This window comes from Meles meles, chromosome 17 (genome assembly GCF_922984935.1).
Source record: "Meles meles chromosome 17, mMelMel3.1 paternal haplotype, whole genome shotgun sequence".
Taxonomy (NCBI): Eukaryota; Metazoa; Chordata; class Mammalia; order Carnivora; family Mustelidae; genus Meles; species Meles meles.
The window spans coordinates 59,236,063-59,256,516 of NC_060082.1; the positions used below are offsets into that span (position 1 = coordinate 59,236,063).

The window sequence follows — 20,454 nt, forward strand, 5'->3', positions numbered from 1 at the left end:
TCTATTTTTGTATCTTTCAGGTTTCCCTAAGCTAGCATTTGTAAATTCTTTGTTATATTTCTGTCTATACATTTTAGCTTATAGATGGGTCTTTTCTTCTGTTTTCTATCACCTGACTGCTCATTATATAGTTGAAGGCTCTTGATTTCTGTGTATTAGTTTTATTTCCTACTACTTTATTGGACTTTTTTTTTCCCTGAGGTAATTTTTCCACTGGGTCTCTTGGGTTTTCTAGAGATTTCATGATTTCATATCTGCAAATAGATCTAGTTGTCCTTCTCTCTTCTGTCTTTTCTACCTTCACAATGTCATGCCCAATATTTATGCCTCCAGTATGACTGTCTAATTGTGTTAGCTAAAACCTCTAATACTAAATTTTGGGGGCCTGGGGGGCTCAGTCAGTTAAATGTCCCACTCTTGATCTCAGCTCAGGTCTTGCCCTCGGGGTTGTGAGTTCAAACCTCGTGTTGGGCCCATGCTGAACATGGAGTCTACTTAAAAAAATTCTAAATAAGGGGTGCCTGGGTGGCTCGGGTTAAAGCCTCTGCCTTTGGCTCAGGTCATGATCTCAGGGTCCTGGGATCGAGCCCCGCATCGGGCTCTCTGCTCCGCAGGGAGACTGCTTCCTCCTCTCTCTCTGCCTGCCTCTCTGCCTACTTGTGATCTCTCTCTGTCAAATAAATAAAAAATATTAAAAAAAAATTCTAAATAATAATGGCAAATATGGATATTCTCGTTTTGTTCCTGATTTTAACAGAAATGTTGACTGTCCTTCCTCATTAAGAAAGAAATTGGATTTTAGGCTGAGATACACATATTTCATGCGAAGATATACATATTTTCAGATCTACTTTATTGAGTGTGATGGTTAATTTTATATGTCAGTTTGTTTGGGCTTCAGGGATGCCCTTACAGCTGGTAAAATATCATTTCTGAGTGTGTCTGTGAGGCTGTCTCCAGAAACGATTAGCATTTGAATGGTAGACTAAGAAGACTGCCCTCACCCATGCAGGTGGGCATCATCCAATCCGGTGGAGGCCCGAGCAGGAAAAAAGGAGTGGAAGAAGGGCAGATTTGCTGTCTTTGCTTGAACCGAGATACCCACCTTCTCCTGCCCTTGGACATCGGTGCTCCTGCGTCTCTGGCTTTTGGACTCAGACTTACACCATCGGCTTCCCTGATCCTCTGGCTTTCAGACTCAGACTGAATTACATCAATGGCTCTCCTGGTTCTCCAGCTTGCACACAGTAGTCATGGGACTTCTTAGCCTCCATAATTGTGTGAGCCGATCCCTATAATATTATTTATCCCCTCTCTGTATAAATATATAGATACAGATGCAGACACAGATATAAGTATAGATGATACAGACAAATCCAATTGCTTCTGTTTCTCTGCAGAATCCGGCGTATTGAGTCTTTAAAATTAGGAATGTGTGTTGAATTCCGCCGAATGCCTCTTGAGTGTATATAGAGATGATCCTATGATATTTCCTCTCAGACCTATGAATATAATTAAATATATAATGCACCTCCCAGCATAGCACTATTCTTTCACTCCTGGAATAAATCCCATTTTGCTTTAATACGATCCAGCATTTTGTTGCTGGCATTTCACTTATAATCTATTCATAAGTAAATCTAATCTAATCTAATCACTTATAATCTATTCATAATAATGAATTATATCTAATCACTTATAATCTATTCATAAAATAAGATTGTTCTGGAGGATTTTTTAATAATTTTTCTTGTTTTTTTTTAAAGAGTTTATTTATTTGACAGCGAGAGATACCACAAGTAGGTGAAGAGGCAGACAGAGAGAGAGGAGGAAGCAGGCTCCCTGCTGAGCAGAGCCCAATGCGGGGCTCGATCCCAGGACCCTGGGATCATGACCTGAGCCGAAGGCAGAGGCTTTAACCCACTGAGCCACCCAGGCGCCCCATTCTGGAGGATATTTTAACTTAAGTTATTGTTATCTGTATTATAGTTATCTCCGAAAAAGAATTTAGAAGTTTGCCTTCATTTCTTATTTTCGAGAAGAACTTGGTACAAAAGTTTTTTTCCGATTTGACAGAATTCTCCTATGAAAGCATCTGGATGGAAGGCTTTCAGTGAGAGAGCTGTTTGAAAACTTCCTTATCGATTCCGTCGAAGTGAGCATGTTTAGATTTTTTTATCTTCACGGGGATCCAGTTTTTGTTCATTTGTTTTGCTTTATTTTTTTGTCAATTAGCTTTTTTTAAGTGTATAACTCAGTGGTTTTTAGGAAACTCACAATGGTAAGCAGCCACTACCACGACCTAATCCTAGAACAGTTCCGTCACCCCAGAAAGGATCCTAGACCCGTTAGTCCCTTCTCGTTCGGCCTCCCCTCACCTCCGTGGGGTCACTAACTACTGCCCCCTCCTTGGATGCCGACTGTGGACACGTCCCCCAAGTGTCATACCACCATGGCCTTCTGTGTCTGGCGTCTTCCACTTGGCATAATGTCTCCCGGGTTCACGCTCCTTGTTGCACAGTTCTTTCATTCCCCTTTGCTGAAGAACATTCCAGTGTATAGATACACCACATTCTGTTTATTCATTCATCAGTGGATGGACACTTGAGTTTCTCCTTTTGGGCTATTAGGAATAATGTTGCTATGAACATTCACGTGCAAGTTTTTGTGTGAACATAATTTTCATTTCTCTTGGGTACCTGCCTAGGAATGAAATTTCTGGGTCACAGAGTAACTCTATGTTTTGTTTAATTTCTTGGGGAACTACAAAACTGTTTCTGAAATGGGCTGCTTTACATTCCCACCAGCAGCACATGAGGGCTCTAATTTCTCCACGTCCTCACTAACATTTTTTATTTTACATTAAAAAAAATTATAGCCACTCTAGAGGATCTGAAGTAGTATTTCTTTATGGTTTTGATTTGTGTTCCCCTAACAACTAACGATGTTTGGCATATTTTCATGTGCATGTTGGCCATGAAATATGTTCTTTGGAGAAATGTCTATTCAAATCCTTTACCCACTTTCTAATTGGGCTATTTGTATTTTTATTACTGACTTATTAAGAGCTCTCTGTAAATTCTGAATGCTGATACATGATTTGCAAATGTTTTTTCCCCTTCTGACTTTTTATTTTCTTTGCGGTAAAAAAATGAGTTTTTAATTTTGATTTAGTCCAATCTATCTGTTTTTCTCCTTTGATGACCTCTGCTTTAGGTGTCATATTTAAGAAACCACTGCCTGCTCTTTGGGCACAAAGACTTACACCCGGGTGTTCTCGTAGAGTTTTATAGTTTTAGGTCCTATGTGCAATCTCTTATCTACTTTGAGATAATTTTTGCATATGGTATGTAGCAGGTGACCAACTTCATGTACTTGCTTGGATATACCCAGCTGTCCTAGCACCATTCGGTGAAAAGACTATTCTTTCTCCATTGAATTGACTTGCCAACTTTGTTGGAGATCAGTTGACTGTAAATGTAGAGGTTTATTTCCAAACTCTCAACTCTGTTGCACTGAAGCACGTGGGCAGCCTCATGCCGTTGTGCCGGCATCCCAGAGTCTTGATTACCCTAGCTTTACTTATTTATTTATTTCTAGAGTTTTGTTTTTTTTTAAGATTTTATTTATTTGACAGCGAGAGATAGCAAGAGAAGGAACACAAACAGGGGGAGCTGGAGAGGGAGAAGCAGGTTTCCCATTGAGCAGTGAGCCCGATGCGGGGCTCCATCCCAGAACCCTGGGATTATGACCTGAGCCAAAGGCAGAGGCTCAACCACTGAGGCCCCTAGGCGCCCCAGCTATAGCTTTGTTTAAATACTGAAACTGGGAAGTGTGAATTTGACTTTGTTCCTTTTTGAGAATGTTTGTGGCTATTCTAGGTCCCTTGCAATTCTGTACAAATTTTAGGATCAGCTTGCCGATTACTGAAAAAAAATTTAGGGGCACCTGAGGGCTCAGCGGGTTAAGCCTCTACCTTAGGCTTGGGTCATGATCTCAGGGTCCTGGGATCGAGCCCAGCATCAGGCTCTCTGCTCAGTGGGGAGCCTACTTCCCCCCTCTCTCTGCCTGTCTCTCTGCCTACTTGTGATCTCTGTCTGTCAAATAAATAAATAAAATCTTAAAAAATTTAAAAGGCAGCTGGGATTTTGATAGGGATTATGCGGAATCTGTTGATCTGGGGAGTATTGCCAGCTTACCAGTAATAAGTGTTCCAATCCATGTATATGAGTTTTGACAAACTATATCCTAGAAAGCTGCCCTTTACAGCTAGATTTTCAAATTTGCTTGCACAGAGTTGTACAAACGACTCTCATGATATGTTTAAATTTTCTCTGTTTTGACTGTTATTTCACCCCAGTCATTGGTGACTTTTTGTGCTTTTCTCAAAGAAACAAAAAATGCCAGTGACTTTTCTTTTTTTTAACCTTTCACAAGGAACAAGCCTTTCATTTTATTTATTAGTTCCTACTGTTTCCTGGGGTCATTATGCTTTTATCTTCACCAATCCCTCTCTTCTGCTTTCTCTCAGCTCATTCTTCTCCCCTAGCTTTTTGAACTGAATATTCTGTTCATCTTCTTATACTCTTGTTTTGCTTGATAAAGGCATTCATGGGTTTTGATTTGGTTGTAGCTCATGGACTCCAATGCCATTTCCTTTTCCACATCTCATTTCCATTACGGTTACTTTCCGGAAGTTTTCAATTTCATTGTCCTAAAATTTCCCCTTTGACCTAAGAGTTGTTCTAGATTCTTAAATTTTTTTTTTTCCAGATTGAGCTCCGGATGTGGATGTGGATGAGATTTCCCAGGAAAGGGTATAAAGTGAAAAGAGGGATGGGGATGAACCTCTGGGGACATGAATTTGTCATCTAGAGGCCCAGGTGTCCCCAAAAGGAGCCGAGAAGGAAGAACTGGAGATGTTGGATGGAAGCAGCAGGTGAACTCAGGGAAGACAAGGGACGAGACAACTGGTGACCTCAGGAGACCACAGTTTGAATGGGAATGGGGTTGGAGGTAGAAGTCAAAGTACCGATTGCACATGAAGAATGAACAGAGGGAAGGTTCTCAATCAAAACAAACTCTTCTTTGAACTGAGATTCCTAGCTGTGAAGAGAAAGACAATGACAGAGCATTAGCCAGGGGTTTTACTGGGTCGGAGTTTTTTTGTTTTACTTGAAAGACATGTATGTAGTGGGATTATTTTGCAATGATGATGAAAACCTTTCCATCCAATTCAGGGTACCTTTTCCCCCCCAGCCAAGGTGGCCAGCGCATTCCACACTCACTGCCTCAGGGAGAGGAGGACTCAGCACAATACAGAGATGGGGTGAATGCCGAGAGAAGCTGACTCACTTGTGAGCGCATGGCTAGGCACTCACACTATCCAGGCCTGCCCCTGTGCAGACTTCCTGTTTCTGGTTTGCGTTAGGCCAGGGGTTCGGGAGAGCCGCTGGGTCTCCTTGGGATGGAGAGCTCTCAGGGCTCGGAGAGCTACAGTCCTCTGCTCTCCTGTGTGCAGTCTTGGGACCTCTGGGTGATGGGGCAGCTCTGTAAGGCCACACACACACACACACACTGTTAGCCAATTTTTTCCCCAACCTCTAATTAAGATTCCTTTGAGCAGAGCATGGGAATCCCTCTTGCCCCGTATCCTTGTCTGTAGCTGCTACTAAAAGATTTCATGTCACTGGAGCTTGCTGGAGTCCCCGTCCAAGTCTTTGCTCATGTCTCTCGGTGGGGGGCTTTTTCTTAGAAGGTCCCGGGTGATTCTAGTGTGCCCTCAGAACTGGAAACCACTGCTCTGGTCTACGTGTCAACCTACCTACCCTCCCAGAGTTACATTTTCTTTCTAAAAGCCCAAATCGGTTAGTTACTTCTCTGCGTTGAGGATTTCTGCTGTCTGCGTAGGTAACAGCATCCGGGCTTCGCAGGGCACAAAAAAGACCATTCCCTGCACAGCCCCACTCACCTTTACACACTCATTTCCAATAACAACGCAAAGGAGTAACATAGCCTCTGCTAATATCATTGGCTTTGAATATAGAAAAAGATCATGTTGTGCACAACAATGAACCCAAACATTCAATACATTTGTCTTCAATACGCTTGTAACTCAGGAGATGCAAGAGAAAGAAGCTCTTAGCGAAAAACGAAAATACTTCCAGAGTTGGGTGAGCAAAGGAAAGATGGCCAAAATGAGCTCTCAGTGAAAAGGTGGGAAACCATTACAAAATGCACCGGTAGTTTTCAGGGAAGAAACAGCAACAACAACAACAACAACCAGACATTTGAGTGTCACATCTCAGTAATTTAGAAAATGAAACAGAAGGCAACTCTGGGTTAGGAGCTGGTGTAGATACCAGGCCTTTAAGTTAACCAAAAGCCGACTTGAATTACACATGTGCAGCCTGGCTTCTGGCCTGGTTTCATCATGGCATTACGCAGTGACACTTCCAAACACTGGTTTCAGAGTCCCTCAAAGACCTAACTAATGAATTTCCATGCTCCTTGGGACCCTGCTCCCGTAACCGAATCTCCCTTTCACAACCACTCGAATAGCATCCAGAACAGTCCTGTCTTTCTCATCTCCTCCAGGGAAAAGACCAGATTTAGACATCTGGCCATATCTATAGATGAAATGGATGAGGTTTCTGCCGCTCCTTCCGTGTACAACTTGTAGGACGTTGGATTCCATGGCTACGATGAACTGTGGTCGGGACAGAGTCCCTTGCACTGTGTACGACACGAACCACTGGTTACTAACCTCTACTGCCCTCCTCACTGCCCCCCAAGGAGATCTGGGGCTATTTCAAACAACTCCCAGGCTTTTTTGTGCAACCAAATATATCTGCTCTCCATAGCTTGTGGTTTGTAGGGTAAGTCATAAAGGGAGGCATTTTTTACATCATGCTTGACAGGAGTAGCAAACAATGATGGCTGTTTCCCCCAGTCCCCATCAGCCCTCTTCAACGAGCCACAACCTAGGAATAGCCTGTTAGATATCTGGGGTCCCCAAATCCTTCCTTGGGTTCCAGAGGAGAAATTTCAATAACGCCACTCTGCGAGGATAACGAACACCACTAAACAAACGCCAGCATCCAGTGGCTTACTACACTTACGGAAGTGACTTCTTTTAAATCCAAAATGAGTCTTCCTGATCGAAGAATGGCTTTGCTCCAAAGACTCATTCAGGGAGTCAGCTCTTTCCATCTCGTGGTTCCATCAATTTCAACACATGGCTTCCAGCGTCACTCGGCTTGTATGCATCCAGCCGGAAGGAGAGAAAACACGGAGGACTACACATGATAGGTTTTTAAGCATCAGGTCTAAAAGTGTCACGCATCACTGCCACCTACATTCCACCAGCCAGAACTCTAGCTAAACCCTACTTCCCAGCCTCCCTCTATCTTCAAGGGAGTGCGCGAATTTGAGCTTAGCTATACACTCAGGAAGAGTAATAAAATGAGACTACCCAATATCTACCACAGTCAACCCCCGTGGCGTGAATCACTAGCATGCCAGGGACGAGGAGACTTAGTAGCACTATTGGCCTAGATATTGGGTTGAAACGGCCTAATACGTCCTCATCAGGATTTGGGGGTAACTGTACCAGATAGAGAGCAATCCTTGTGAGAGTTCCCTAACGTACAGGTTGTGCTGCTTTGTACCGTTTGACCTGCTTCCCTGGGCACAGCTGTTTTAAGCGGAGATGGAGACTTAATCAAATATGATCTCTCTCCGTGGGCTGACACCAGAAAGCCTATGACTCTGTATCATTAGCGTGCTGCTCTGTCATTATTTTTATTTTCATTATATTGTATTTCCTATGTTAAGGAGACCAGGTCGAGGCTGCGGGAATATGAACCCAGAAGTCACAGAGGGTACACAACCAGAGGCCCCAGGAAGTACACTCTGAGACCACCAGTCCCCAGCCTCTGGCTCCCGATGTTCACGGCCATACACCAAAATTCGCCCTGATCCAGACAATACGGTGAACACAACAGATAGATAGCTATAATCCAGACTCAAGTGAGTCAGCCTCCAAAGCTATTAAATACAGAAAACATCCTCTTTATCACACAGCAAGTTAAGTGTCCCAACAGGGTAGTCAAACTCCAAGAGTTATTTGTCTGTCGCGTGTATCCTATTCGGCTCCCGTTTATAAAGCCCGGGCTATGGTTTACGGGGCTTTCTGATGCCCTCCAATACACTAAAACTTAGCACATTTATGCACACAGACCAAGAATAAACTGGAGGAAAAAAAGAATAATCTGGAAAGCTACATCCATTCTGGACTCCGGAACACTACTGAGACGTCATTAAAATGAACTTCAGCACGGGCTTGATCCCATCCCAAGGGAGCAGTACCATACAATGAAAGCAGGCAACCCTTTGAGGAAAAATATAAGGGTGCGGTAAGAAAATAAGGTGTGTGTACACACAGAACATTTCTGGCGTGGTCCCTAGGGATTAGTACTTGAGTAACGAGTACTTTGGAGGGGTCCTGAGTGGCTGGTGGAAGGGAGTTAGAGTTTTCTCTGTACTTGGTTCTCTTTGAATTTTTAACCATGTAAATATATTATCTATGTAAAAAATTTTGTTTTTTTAAAGATTTACTTATTTTGAGAGACAGAGAGAACGAGCAAGCAGGGAAGGGACAGCGGGGGAGAGAGAGAATCCCGAAGCAGACTTCTTGCTGAGCACAGAGCTCCAGGTGGGGCTCGATCCCAGGACCCTGATATCATGCCCTGAGCCAAAAATTAAGAGTCAGCCACTCGGGGCGCCTGGGTGGCTCAGTGGGTTAAAGCCTCTGCCTTCGGCTCAGGTCATGATCCCAGGATTCTGGGATCGAGCCCCACATTGGGCTCTCTGCTCTGCAGACAGCCTGCTTCCTCCTCTCTCTCTCTCTGCCTGCCTCTCTGCCTACTTGTGATCTCTGTCTGTCAAATAAATAAATAAAATCTTAAAAAAAAAAAGAGTCAGCCACTCAAACAACTGAGCCACCCAGACACCCCTAAAAATTGTATTTTTCACCTTACAAATGATAAAATTTTTCATTTTACAAATTCTTAATGTTTTCCTCATTATCTTCTCTGAATTTAAAATAATGTTGCTCATGACCAGGAAACCTTTGAGATTTCACAATTTCTTCAATTTAAATTTATTTTTTTCTTTTGTTAATTCAAATAAAATTAAACTAATACTTTTTATTTTTTTTAAAGAATGGCTATTGTGATCTTATTTCTATAGGATAGTCTCCTCTTTCATGCATTTAATAAATGTATGTATCCTGTGGACCTACTATGCAGCAAACAACTGTCCTAGGTGCTAAAATACAGCCGAGAGCAAAACAGACAGAAGGTCCTCCCTCAGGGAGATTATAGTCTAGATTTTTTTCTTCCATACGTTTTCTTTTTTCCTGTCTTCCCATTCCTCCTCCTTCCATTTGTATCAACTCCCCACCCTTCTAGCCATGTACCTTATTACACATGGGTAAGAAAAACATCTAGAGCTACACTTGTCTAACACGAACAACTGTCCTTTCAGGAGGTAGGATTTGGGATGATTTTTTTAACTTTAAGAGATTATTTAAACAGTTATAATTACAGTTCATCAAAAGGGTTTTTATAAGCAAACCAATTTTTTTTTAAAGATTTTATTTATTTATTTGACAGAGAGAGATCGCAAGTAGGCAGAGAGAGAGAGAGAGAGAGAGGAGGAAGCAGGCTCCCTGCTGAGCAGAGAGCCCGATGCGGGGCTCGATCCCTAGGACCCTGGGATCATGACCTGAGCCGGAGGCAGAGGCTTTAACCCACTGAGCCACCCAGGCGCCCCAGCAAACCAATTTTTTAAAGATTTATTTATTTTAGAGAGAGAGAGAGACCATATGTACTGGCAGGCTGGGGGAGGGGCAGAGGGAGAGAGAGACAAGCAGACACCCTGGTGAGCAGGGACACCCCCCCCCCCCAACCAAACACACACACACAAACTCAGTGCTTGATCCCTGGACCCTGAGAACAAGATCTGAGCCAAAATCAAGAATTGGTCAACACTCTCAAGCGACTGAGCCACCCAGATCCCCATAAGCAAACCTATTTTTCACAAAGCAGCTGGAAAGTGAGATGGTGAAAAGACAAGGTATAAACCACTCTTGAGAAAAAATGTTTATTTTTACAAATAATTGTGAAATATTACAGAAAAAGTACAGAAAAAATATAACGGCCATATGTCCAATATTGAGATTTAACTGGTGTTACCCTTTTGCCACACTTGCTCCAGATTTTTTGCTGAACAATAAAACACGGCAGAAAACAGCTAAAGTCCCACTTCCCACTCTCCACCCATTCCCCCTCTGTCTTCAGATGACACCATTATTCTGAGGATAATATTTACCATTCCCATGCATGTCACTGTATTCATAAACAAAAGACACCATTATTTCGTAGGTTTAAAATTTATATATATTGTATCAGAACACATGCTTCCTTCTGTAATTATTTTTAACTCATCGTTGCTCTTGAAATTTATCCAAGTTATCCTCTAGCCTAATTCATCAGTCATTTTGCTCATATGTGTGAACTATGTATAAAGGGACCTCGGTTTTTACAATTAATTCCCTACAAAGTGGTCTATGGGTCCAACAATCCCATTCCTCTTTAACACAGTTTTTCCATTGCACAGATACAGATCTATTGACCTGCACTGTTTCTCAAAGCTCTTTTGAGTCTCAAGCTTTCTCAGGTAATAACTGTTTTTTACTACCTGATTAAACATATTGTGAAGGGTCGTTATTAACTTATCTTCAAACATAGCATTAAATCTGAAGAGGGAGAAATCATATTTATGGTATCTCCAGTCTTCTTTGGAAGAGTGATCCCTAATCCATCACAGAGGTTCTTACTACCTACTTCTTACTGAATTTTAGACAAGACCTAATACACTCCGAGTTCCTGCCAACTGCTTAAGAAACTCAAGTCCCCTTATCAGCGTAAACGATGAACAGTGGGTGTTGTGTGCCTCAAACTCATGCTGAGTTGAGGTGGAAGCCCTGGAAAAGAGACCCACTGCACTAGCAGGACACCGAGGGCTGCTGGGCTGCAAAAAGTTTGCCCAAAGATGAAGAAAATCACTAGAAAATATTGGGGGAAATCTCCTATAGTGGAGGCAAGAGTAAAGTAAACATAGAATAGTCTAGAATACCAATCACGCCACTCTGCAAAGGCACTGAAACATAGCAAGGGCACAAACGGGTGTAGCTGGGGAAAAAGGGATGACCAGCATTTTTATTCCAGGATCGGACCTACATCATCTTGGTTCACCAAATTCTTGAGGATTAGTCCATTCCGGAGTTGATGAGAAAGGAGTGTTAAAAACATATATAACTTGATCTGACCTCCTATATTTTTCGAAATGCTTTCATGTTTTTTCATTTGCTACTATTGACACTCCTGTGGTGTAAGTGAAGCAGGTATGAGCAAAATGAATAAAAGGAGGGTGGTACATAAAAATCCTATCATAGTAATCAAAACAGTATGGTACTGGCACAAAAACAAACACATGCATCAGTAGACGAGGATAGAGATGCAAGACTATGCAATGGAGAAAAGACAGTCTTTTCAATAAATTGCATTGGGAAAACTGGACAGCTACATGCAAAAAAAGATGAAATGGGACCGCTTTCTTACACCCACTCAAGAAAACCCCCCTCAAAATGGATTAGACCTAAAAGTAAGATTTGAAACCATTAAACCTTTCTTCCCGGAAGAAAACAGAGGCAGTAATCTCTTGGACATTGCCCTTAGCAACATTTTTGTAGATCGGTCTCCTCTGGCAAGGGAAACAAAAGCAAAAATAAACTCTTGGAACTACACCAAAACAAAAAGCTTTTTCACAGTGAAGGAAACCATCAACAAAAACAGAAAGGCAGTCTACCGAATGACAGAAGATATAGCCAATAAGGGGTTAATATCCAAAATACAGAGAGAGTTTATACAATGGAACACACACACATAAAACAAACAAGAAACCCAGATACTCTGATTAAAATGGGCCGAGGACCTGACTAGACATTTTTCCCGCCGGAAGACATCCAGATGGCCAACATGCACATGAAGCGGTGTTCAGGGAAACGCAAACCAAAACCACAATGAAATACCACCTCACACCAATCAGAATGGCTAGTCCCCAAAAGACAAAAAATAAGTGTGGGCAAAAAAGAAGAGAAAAGGGAACCCTCATGCAGAGTTGGTAGGAATATAAATTGGTGCAACCCCCGTGGAAAACAATAATGGAGGCTCCCAAAAATATTAAAAATAGAAATGCCATATGTTCCAGCAGTTTCACTACGGGGTATTTATCCAAAGACAGCAAAACAGTAATTCAAAAAGATAGATGCACCCCCATATTTACTGCAGCATTTTTTACGACAGCCAAAATATGGAAGCAACCAAGTGTCCATCAATAGATGAACACAGATGAATGGACAGAGAAGATATGATACACACACACACACACACACACACACACACACACCAGAACATTTCTTTGCCGTAAAAAGAATGAAATCTCTCCATTTGCAACATGATGGATAGACCCTAGGGTATTATGCTAAGTGAGATGAGTCAGACAGAGAAAGACAAATACCATATGATTTCACTTATATATGGAATCTAAAAAGCAAAGGAAATGAGCAAACACACAAAAACCAGACAGACCCTTAAATACACGGAACAGACTGGTGGCTGCCAGAAAGGAGGAGGAGAGAGGGTGGATAAAATAGGTAAAGAAGATTAAGAGGTACAACTTCCAGCTATAAAATAAATAACAAGTGAAAAGAACAGCATAGGGAATTAGTCAATAATATTGTAATAAGGTAAAAAAAAAATCAATCATAGAGCCAGCAACTGGCTCTACCAAATTCTAGTATACTTTTATCATTAAGAGTCAAAGACGAAAGAACATACATTACAAAAAAATAGATTGCTTTGTGATTCAGATTTGAGTGGCATTCAAATTAAATTCATCAGCTACATGGAAAAATTAATTCACTTCTTTACTTTAGAGACATTCTTTGTGGAATACTGTGGTCTTTTTTTTTTTCTTTTTTACCATACTAGCTTTATTCAGGTTAACTTAAATTTATTCTATTAAAACCACTCTGATGACTTTTGTTTGTTGCCAAATTTCATACTCAAATGGTGTGTAATTTAACCATTTTTTTAAAGTTTCTGAACACCAGAAAGTAAAAATAGTCAAAAGACAGATGGCATACATTTCACGCACTATGGCTAAGATCTTTAATATATAAAAAGGTAAACAATTCAATAAAAAAATGGGAAAGGCCATGAACTGTCAGTTCAAACAAAAGGAAATACAAATCACTTGTAGATATACAGAAAGATGTCCATAATTAGAGAAATGAAAATTAACACTGAGTTTCTATTTTTCACATAACACATTAGCAAAAATCCTACAGGTTGATAACTAACTTTGTTTGAGAGATTGTAGGGAAGCAGGCACACTCATAAAATGAAGTAAGAGAACACACTGTCAACACAGCAACTTCAGCAAAAATATGGAGATGGATGGTAATAAAGTCAATATACTTAAAGTCATGAAATTGTACACTTAAAAAGAGTTAAAATGTTAAATTTTATGTTGTATATACTTACCACAATAAAACACACATACACACACTTACTTGTATTTGCATGGACTTTCTCTGGAAAAAACCTCTAACAACTCTTGCCTTTAAAAAGAGGATAGCCACCTGTGTGGCTCAGTCAGTTAAGCGTCTGGTTCTTGGTTTCAGCTCAGGTCATGATCTCAGGGTCCCGAGAGGGAGCCACACATCAGGTTCCACGCTCAGCATGGAGTCTGTTTGTCCCTCTCCCTTCCCCTCATCCCTTCCCCCCACTTGTACACATGCTCTCTCTCTCAAATAAATAAATAAAACAACTAAAATCTTAAAAAGAAAACAGAGGAACTGGATAGCCATGAGTTAGAGGTGAAAAGATGTATCCATCACTACTTTTTGTACCTTAAGGATCTTATCCTGGGTCTATATATTATCTATTCAAAAACTTCATTTTCAATCAGCCTTACTGATTGAAATCTCAACACAGAGCAGGGAAATGTACGTAAGTCAAAATGTATTATGTTCTAGGTTTTATATGAGGCAACATTAAAATGCCCCCAGTTAGTGTTATTTTTTAAAAACCTGCCTCGATGATTTTCAAGATGCCAACTTGCAAACACTATTCAACAAGGAAAATTAACTGCTTCAAAAATTAAAAGATCAAAACAGAATGCACAGAAATATGTTAAAAAATTCTTTAAAAAAAAAGATTTTATTTATTTATTTGACAGAGAAAGATCACAAGAAGGCAGAGAGGCAGGCAGAGAGTGAGGGGGAAGCAGGCTCCCCGCTGAGCAGAGAGCCCAATGTGGGGCTCGATCCCAGGACCCCGGGATCATGACCTGAGCCGAAAGCAGAGGCTTTAACCCACTGAGCCATCCAGGCGCCCCTAAGTAAAAAATTCTTATGAGAAGTTTGTTATGTATAATTACTGATCCAGAGAAAATAGAGGAAAAACAAACTCTAAATTGTTTAAAGAATATAAAGTATACTACTACAAATAATAATACCTAATTTGTTCTAAGTTTTAAATCCCAAGTTAGTGTTTTCCGAGCTGATATTGTTCTAAGAGCTTTAAAAATGTCCACTGACCACACTGGTTCTCACACTTCGGGGTCTCGGAATTCCTCTTGCAGTCTTCAACATGACAGAGATCTTCAGGAAGCCTTTCCTTCTGTGAGTTGTATTTATCTGTATTTGCCATATTAGAACTCAAAAAATTTTAAAATATTCACTTAGAAATCTTTTTTAAATATTTAAAATTTTCATTTAGAAATAACAATAGGGGCACCTGGGTGGCTCAGTGGGTTAAAGCCTCTTCCTTCGGCTCGGGTCATGGTCCCAGGGTCCTGGGATCGAGCCCCACATCGGGCTCTCTGCTCCGCAGGGAGCCTGCTTCCTCCTCTCTCTCTGCCTGCCTCTCTGCCTAGTTGTGATCTCTCTCTGTCAAATAAATAAAATATATAAAAAAAAATTCATTTATAAAAAAAAGAAAAGAAAAAATTGACGTGTATCAATGGCTGCGTAAGTTGAAGGCATACAGCATGATGGTCTGCTTTATCGATGTTGGGACATGGTGACCACAACAGGTTCAACCGACATATCTTCTTACACACACACACACGCACGCACACACACAAAATAAAAAAAGAAAGAAAAGATCTCCTCGTGCTGAGAACTCTTAGGATTTCCTTTCCTCCCAGCTTCCCTGGAGCCCATACGGCACCATTAGCTGTAGTCTTCCTGTTTCACAGAACATCCCTAGTTCTTGGCTCATAGCCGAATGTTCGCACCTTTCAACCAGGCTCCTCCCATTCCTCCTCCAAGTCCTCCTCCCCACCCTCCGCACCTGAGTAACCGCAAGTCTGATCTCTTCTTCCGAGTTCGTGTTTTTCATTGTCTGTGTTTAGATTCCACATATACGTGAAGTCACAGGGTGTTTGTCTTTCTCTGATTTATTTCACGTAGCATATCCCTCAGGACTGAACCATGTTGTCACGAACAGCAGGACTTCCTCATTTTTATGACTGAGTAACATCCATTATGTGATAGAGATACACATATCTGTATCTGTATATCACAACTTCTTAATCCATTCATCCGTCGATGAACAACTGGGTTATTTCCATGTCTTGGGTTTTTTTTCAATTAATTAAAAATATTTTAAAAGAAGAGTAATAAAGAGCCCAGTTCTATCAGCTATTAAAGCACATTTTAAAGTTATAACAATTAGAATTGGGGCGCCTGGGTGGCTCAGTGGGTTAAAGCCTCTGCCTTCGGCTCAGGTCATGATCTCAGGGTCCTGGGATCGAGCCCCGCATCAGGCTCTCTGCTCAGCAGGGAGCCTGCTTCTCCCTCTCTCTCTGCCTTCTTCTCTGCCTGCTTGTGATCTCTGTCAAATAAATAAAATCTTAAAAAAAAAACCAATTAGGATTGGATTGACCTAATAGAAGACTCAAAGGTAAAGTCATAGATGAGAATACATAGCTCAAGTTAGATTCAGTTATAGAAAATGCAGCATATTATAAAGTAGGTGTAATAATTCATGATGTAAATAAAATAAACTTTAGCATTATGGAGGGGGAAAAAGTCTATATTTAGACTTTCACTTTTAATCACATGCCAAAATAAATTCTAGCTAGATTAGCTGTTTTTACAATAAGGAGCGGCCAGTGGGGAAGGCAGGACCAGATCTCATTCGTCCCCGCGTTCCCAGGGTCTCGTCTGGGGCCACCAGGCAGCTGCCCCAACAGAGGGAACTACTCTGAGCATCACCTCTGCTGCTCAGCCCTTGCGCCCTCTTGGGCAAGTCACTTGGCTTCTCTGTCCCATACAGGGCGCGTGGTAATGACGCCAGCTGCGTGAGAACACTCGTGATGAACTTCAGAGCGCTATGCAAATTAACAAAGGAATAAAAATTAGGAAGCTACATCCATCCCTCTCGCTACTATTCGAATATGCGTAGCATTAATAGTTGAGTGAGAAAAATAATGCCAATTTTCTTTGTAACCTTCTTTACATAATGAAGTAGACCATTTACACTGTAAAAATACATACTTTCCCTTGGGGTCGCAGTAAAATTTTTAAATTTTGAATGGGAGAAAGATGCATCCCATAAGCATGTCTGTTTTTCCTAAATTAGCCCTTTGACCCAAAAAAGACCTGCATCAGTGCTCTAAGAGAGTTGGGAGGCTTTCTTCTCACTGCTTCTGTCAGGAGGCCCAAAGGCCGGAGACAGGTCCAGGGGGGCCTCCTGCGAAGGGTGAGCGGTGGAGAGGGGTGAGGAGGGAGCAGGCAGAGACCTAGAATTTTAAAACCCTGATAGGACCTTGAGCAAACCTTTTCTATGTTTCCAGACACTGGAGATGTCAACTCTTAGCACACAAATAAGACGACGAAGATGAGGTCATGGACACGAGCCTCCTGCCCCCCGCGACGGGTCTTCTGCGGGCCAGCAAGCCGTGAGTAAATGCGGGCTTCCCTTCTCGGCTCCCTCCTCTCTCACGACAGCTCTCCGGCTCTCCCTGACCTCTCGCACAATCCCTCTCTCCCTGCCCCCAGGACAATCTGCCGCTTCAGCAACGGTCTGCGGCAAAGGCCATCCAGGGATTCGGTCACGCATGTCACAGGCTCCCCACCCCATCCCAGACCCTATCACCACCACCGCCGCCCAACCCGGTCATTCTCCTCCTTAGGATGCCCCCACTCCGGGTCACTCAGGCAGCCTGCGCTGTGGCCCGGGCACCTGGAGCCCAGCACGTGACCCACACATGTCCGAGGCAACAGCTGAGCCAAGGCTCATCCAGGGCTGACTACAGCGATGGTTCTAGAAGGTAATTCTCAGCCTCACCCCCTGTGTAAGGCCCATAAACACAGACGAGGTACAAAACTCAGCTTCATAAGGCGCCAGTACAAAGTATGAACTGGACTGCACCGCTCCGTCTCCTCTCCTGCAGCCACACCTCGTGCCTCCCGATGTAAGAAAGGAAACAGCGTGTGTAGTGACAATCTGTCGCAAATAAAATAACATCGCAGGCTGCTCCTCCGGCGTAGCTCGGGTTAAAGCGCTTGGAGCCTTGCCTAGTCCTGGAAGTGAGGGCACCTGCTCATGAGCCTCCGGCCGCTCCTTCCCTGTCCCTTCCCGCAGCCGGGCTGGCCGCTGTGTGCTGAGGCTGCGCGCCCGCTGGATGGGACCATTGCGCTCGCTCTCCTGGAAGAATGGCTTCACCGCCGCTCTGGGACGTGTGCAGTGTGGACCCTACGACTTCTTTGTTCTCCTGGAGAGTCTCCCTCTGCCTTTTTTTTTTTTTTTCTTTCTAGTCTCAAACCATTCCGTCTTCTTTGCTCCTGACCTACCAGTATTCATGGCTGTCTCTCACATGTTCTTTTGTTTGGGTTCTTTTTTGTCATTTTACTTGGGGAGCACATCATTGTTTAAGCATTATTAATCTTTCTAATTCACGGCTTGATAATACATCTTAGTTATTTTATTTTTTAAAGATTTTTTTATGTATTTGAGAGAGAGAGAGGGAGAGAGAGCACACAAGCAGGAGGGGCAGAGGGAGAAGGAGAGAATCTCTAAGTGCCGAGCCCAGAGCGGGGCTCGATCTCACAACCCTGAGATCACAACCTGAGTTGAAACCAAGAGTCCGAGGCTCAACAGACTGCTCCACCCAGGCGCCCTATACTTATTTATTTTAAAAGCAAATTCTGTTCCTTCAGTCAACCATTATTCACTGAACACCAGCTAAGTCTCTAGCACTGATGCTCCGGCGGAGTTCGCCTCCCCCTCAGAACTGACAGCCTGCGGTTGAAGTGGGCAATCTGGATATTCTTTTCCCAGAATATAAAGAATAAGAAACGGGATTGATCTGAAGCATAGTTAGGAAAGACCTTTCACAGAGCACGGAAAATAAAAAATTTAAATAGCATAATAAGTGGGGTGCCTGGGTGGCTCCATTGGTTCAGAGTCTAACTCTTGGTTTCGGCTCAGGTCATGATCTCATGGGATGAGGGATCGAGCCCCACGTTGGGCACTGCACTCAGCAGGGAGTCTGCTTGAAGATTCTCTCTCTCCACACCTCCCCCCCAACAAGCCCCCCCACACTCTCTCAAATCAAAGATAGATAGATAGATAGATAGCAAGCATAATAAATCCAAGGACTGAAAAAAAGACAGGAGGCCTCATGTACTGTATGAGTTGCATCAATAATTTAGAATTAGGACAAAGAAAACATTGCCAAACCTCACATCCACTGTATTATTCGCCTCGTGGTCAAACACTTCAAAAGCCTCCTTGATTTTTCTGTGATATTCTGCTACGACTAGATCTGCAAAAGACAAAGTAATAAAAAGTGTTTACCTTTGAATGCAAAAACAAAGATTTCAACCACTACGCTAGAAATTCTCAACGAGGAAGAGCGTGCAGGACTCTTTCCTAATCTTAGCCTCATGCAGCGCGCTCATCTTCCTCTTGGGATAGCGAGGAATGGACGAGCATTCATTTCCCGAGGCACGAGACACACACAGACCCACACAACACAGTACCAGAGGCGCACTGCTCTTGAGTACACAGTGTCCATAGTCCTGGGACCACCACGTGGATCAAGACACAGAACGCTTTCCAACACAGCCTATCTTCTGTCTCAAGTAGTCTGGACAGAGTCCCAGCCCAAGCGCAGAATGAATCCAGCTCTGTGGATAGGTTGTGGCTCACTGGTGTGCCTGCCTGTGCACTTAAGGAGGGCTGACCTTGGGGGTAGGAGGCAGGCAAAAGCAACCCGAGACAATCTCTCAAAAGGCTTTCAAACTAGTTTTGAGACTAAGATTTTACTTATGAGAAACAACTACAAAGAGGCGCCTGGGTAGCTCAGGAGTTAAGCATCTGCCTTTGGCTCAGCTCATGATCCCCTAGGTCCGAGCCCTGGATCGGGCTCCGCATTCAGTGGGAAGCCTGCTTCTCCCTCTCCTACTCCCCCTGCTTGTGTTTCCTCTCTTGCTGTGTCTCTTGGTCAAATAAAAATCTTAAAAAAAAAAAAAAGAAAAGAAACGAAAAAGTCATTTAGTCAATAAATATTTATTGAGTCTCTACTGGGTGCTAGACATTATTCTAAGTGCTAACATTATAGCAAGGAACAAAACAGGCAAAAATGCCTACCTCCACGGAGCTGTTTTTATTGGGGGAGATCTATAAGCTTATACATATTTGGTAAAAATACACTGTCAGTCAAATGGTGCTGGAAAAAAGAAAGCAGGTAAGGTACACAGAGTCTGGGGGGGCGGGGTCTTGAGAAAGGGGTGGGGGGGTTGGTTTTGGAAAACCTCCTTAGTAATAAGGTGATTTTTGCACATGGGAAAGAGCCAGCTTTATGAATATCTGCAGGAGTTTTTAGTTAAACAGGACAGCAGAGGCAGAATGGCAGGAAATAAGGTCAGAGAGGTGTGAATTTGGGGGTCGAGGACAGGTTCTACATGGTCTCTGTACAGTGCTTTAAAGGTTCTGTCGTTTACTTTAAATGAGAGGATGAGCCACTGGAGGGGTCTAGGCAGTGACGTGACATGGCCTGGCTTTCACAGTCACCTCAGCTGTAATCTTAAGAATATCCCAGAAAGGGACAAGGGTGGAAGGAGAGACCAGTCACCGCTGTGTTCCAGGGAGAGTCGAATGGTGGCAGGGACGACCATGCAAGCAGTCGGAGATGGGGAGAAACGATAGGATTCTGGACATAATCTAAAGGGCAGCGCCGACAAGACTTGCTGATAGGTTTGACGTTAGACGCAGAGGAAAAGAAAGCGCTTGAGGTTGACTCCAAGGT

The 20,454-nt window shown here is 42.7% G+C and overlaps 1 protein-coding gene across 3 annotated transcripts in view; it reads right to left on the reverse strand.

The window, feature by feature from the left end:
• Nucleotides 1–20,454, reverse strand: part of EFCAB2 (EF-hand calcium binding domain 2) — a 109,224-nt gene that overhangs the window by 35,391 nt on the left and 53,379 nt on the right. For 2 of the 3 annotated variants that reach the window (XR_006815637.1, XM_045983282.1), the window contains exon 2: nucleotides 18,885–18,969. Coding sequence is in view for 1 of the 3 variants with exons in the window: in XM_045983282.1 (XP_045839238.1) it covers nucleotides 18,885–18,969 (85 nt within the window). In the remaining 2 variants the exon portion in view is untranslated. Of the gene's footprint in view, nucleotides 1–18,884; nucleotides 18,973–20,454 lie in introns of those variants that run through there. The other variant, XM_045983284.1, reaches the window with a different exon arrangement.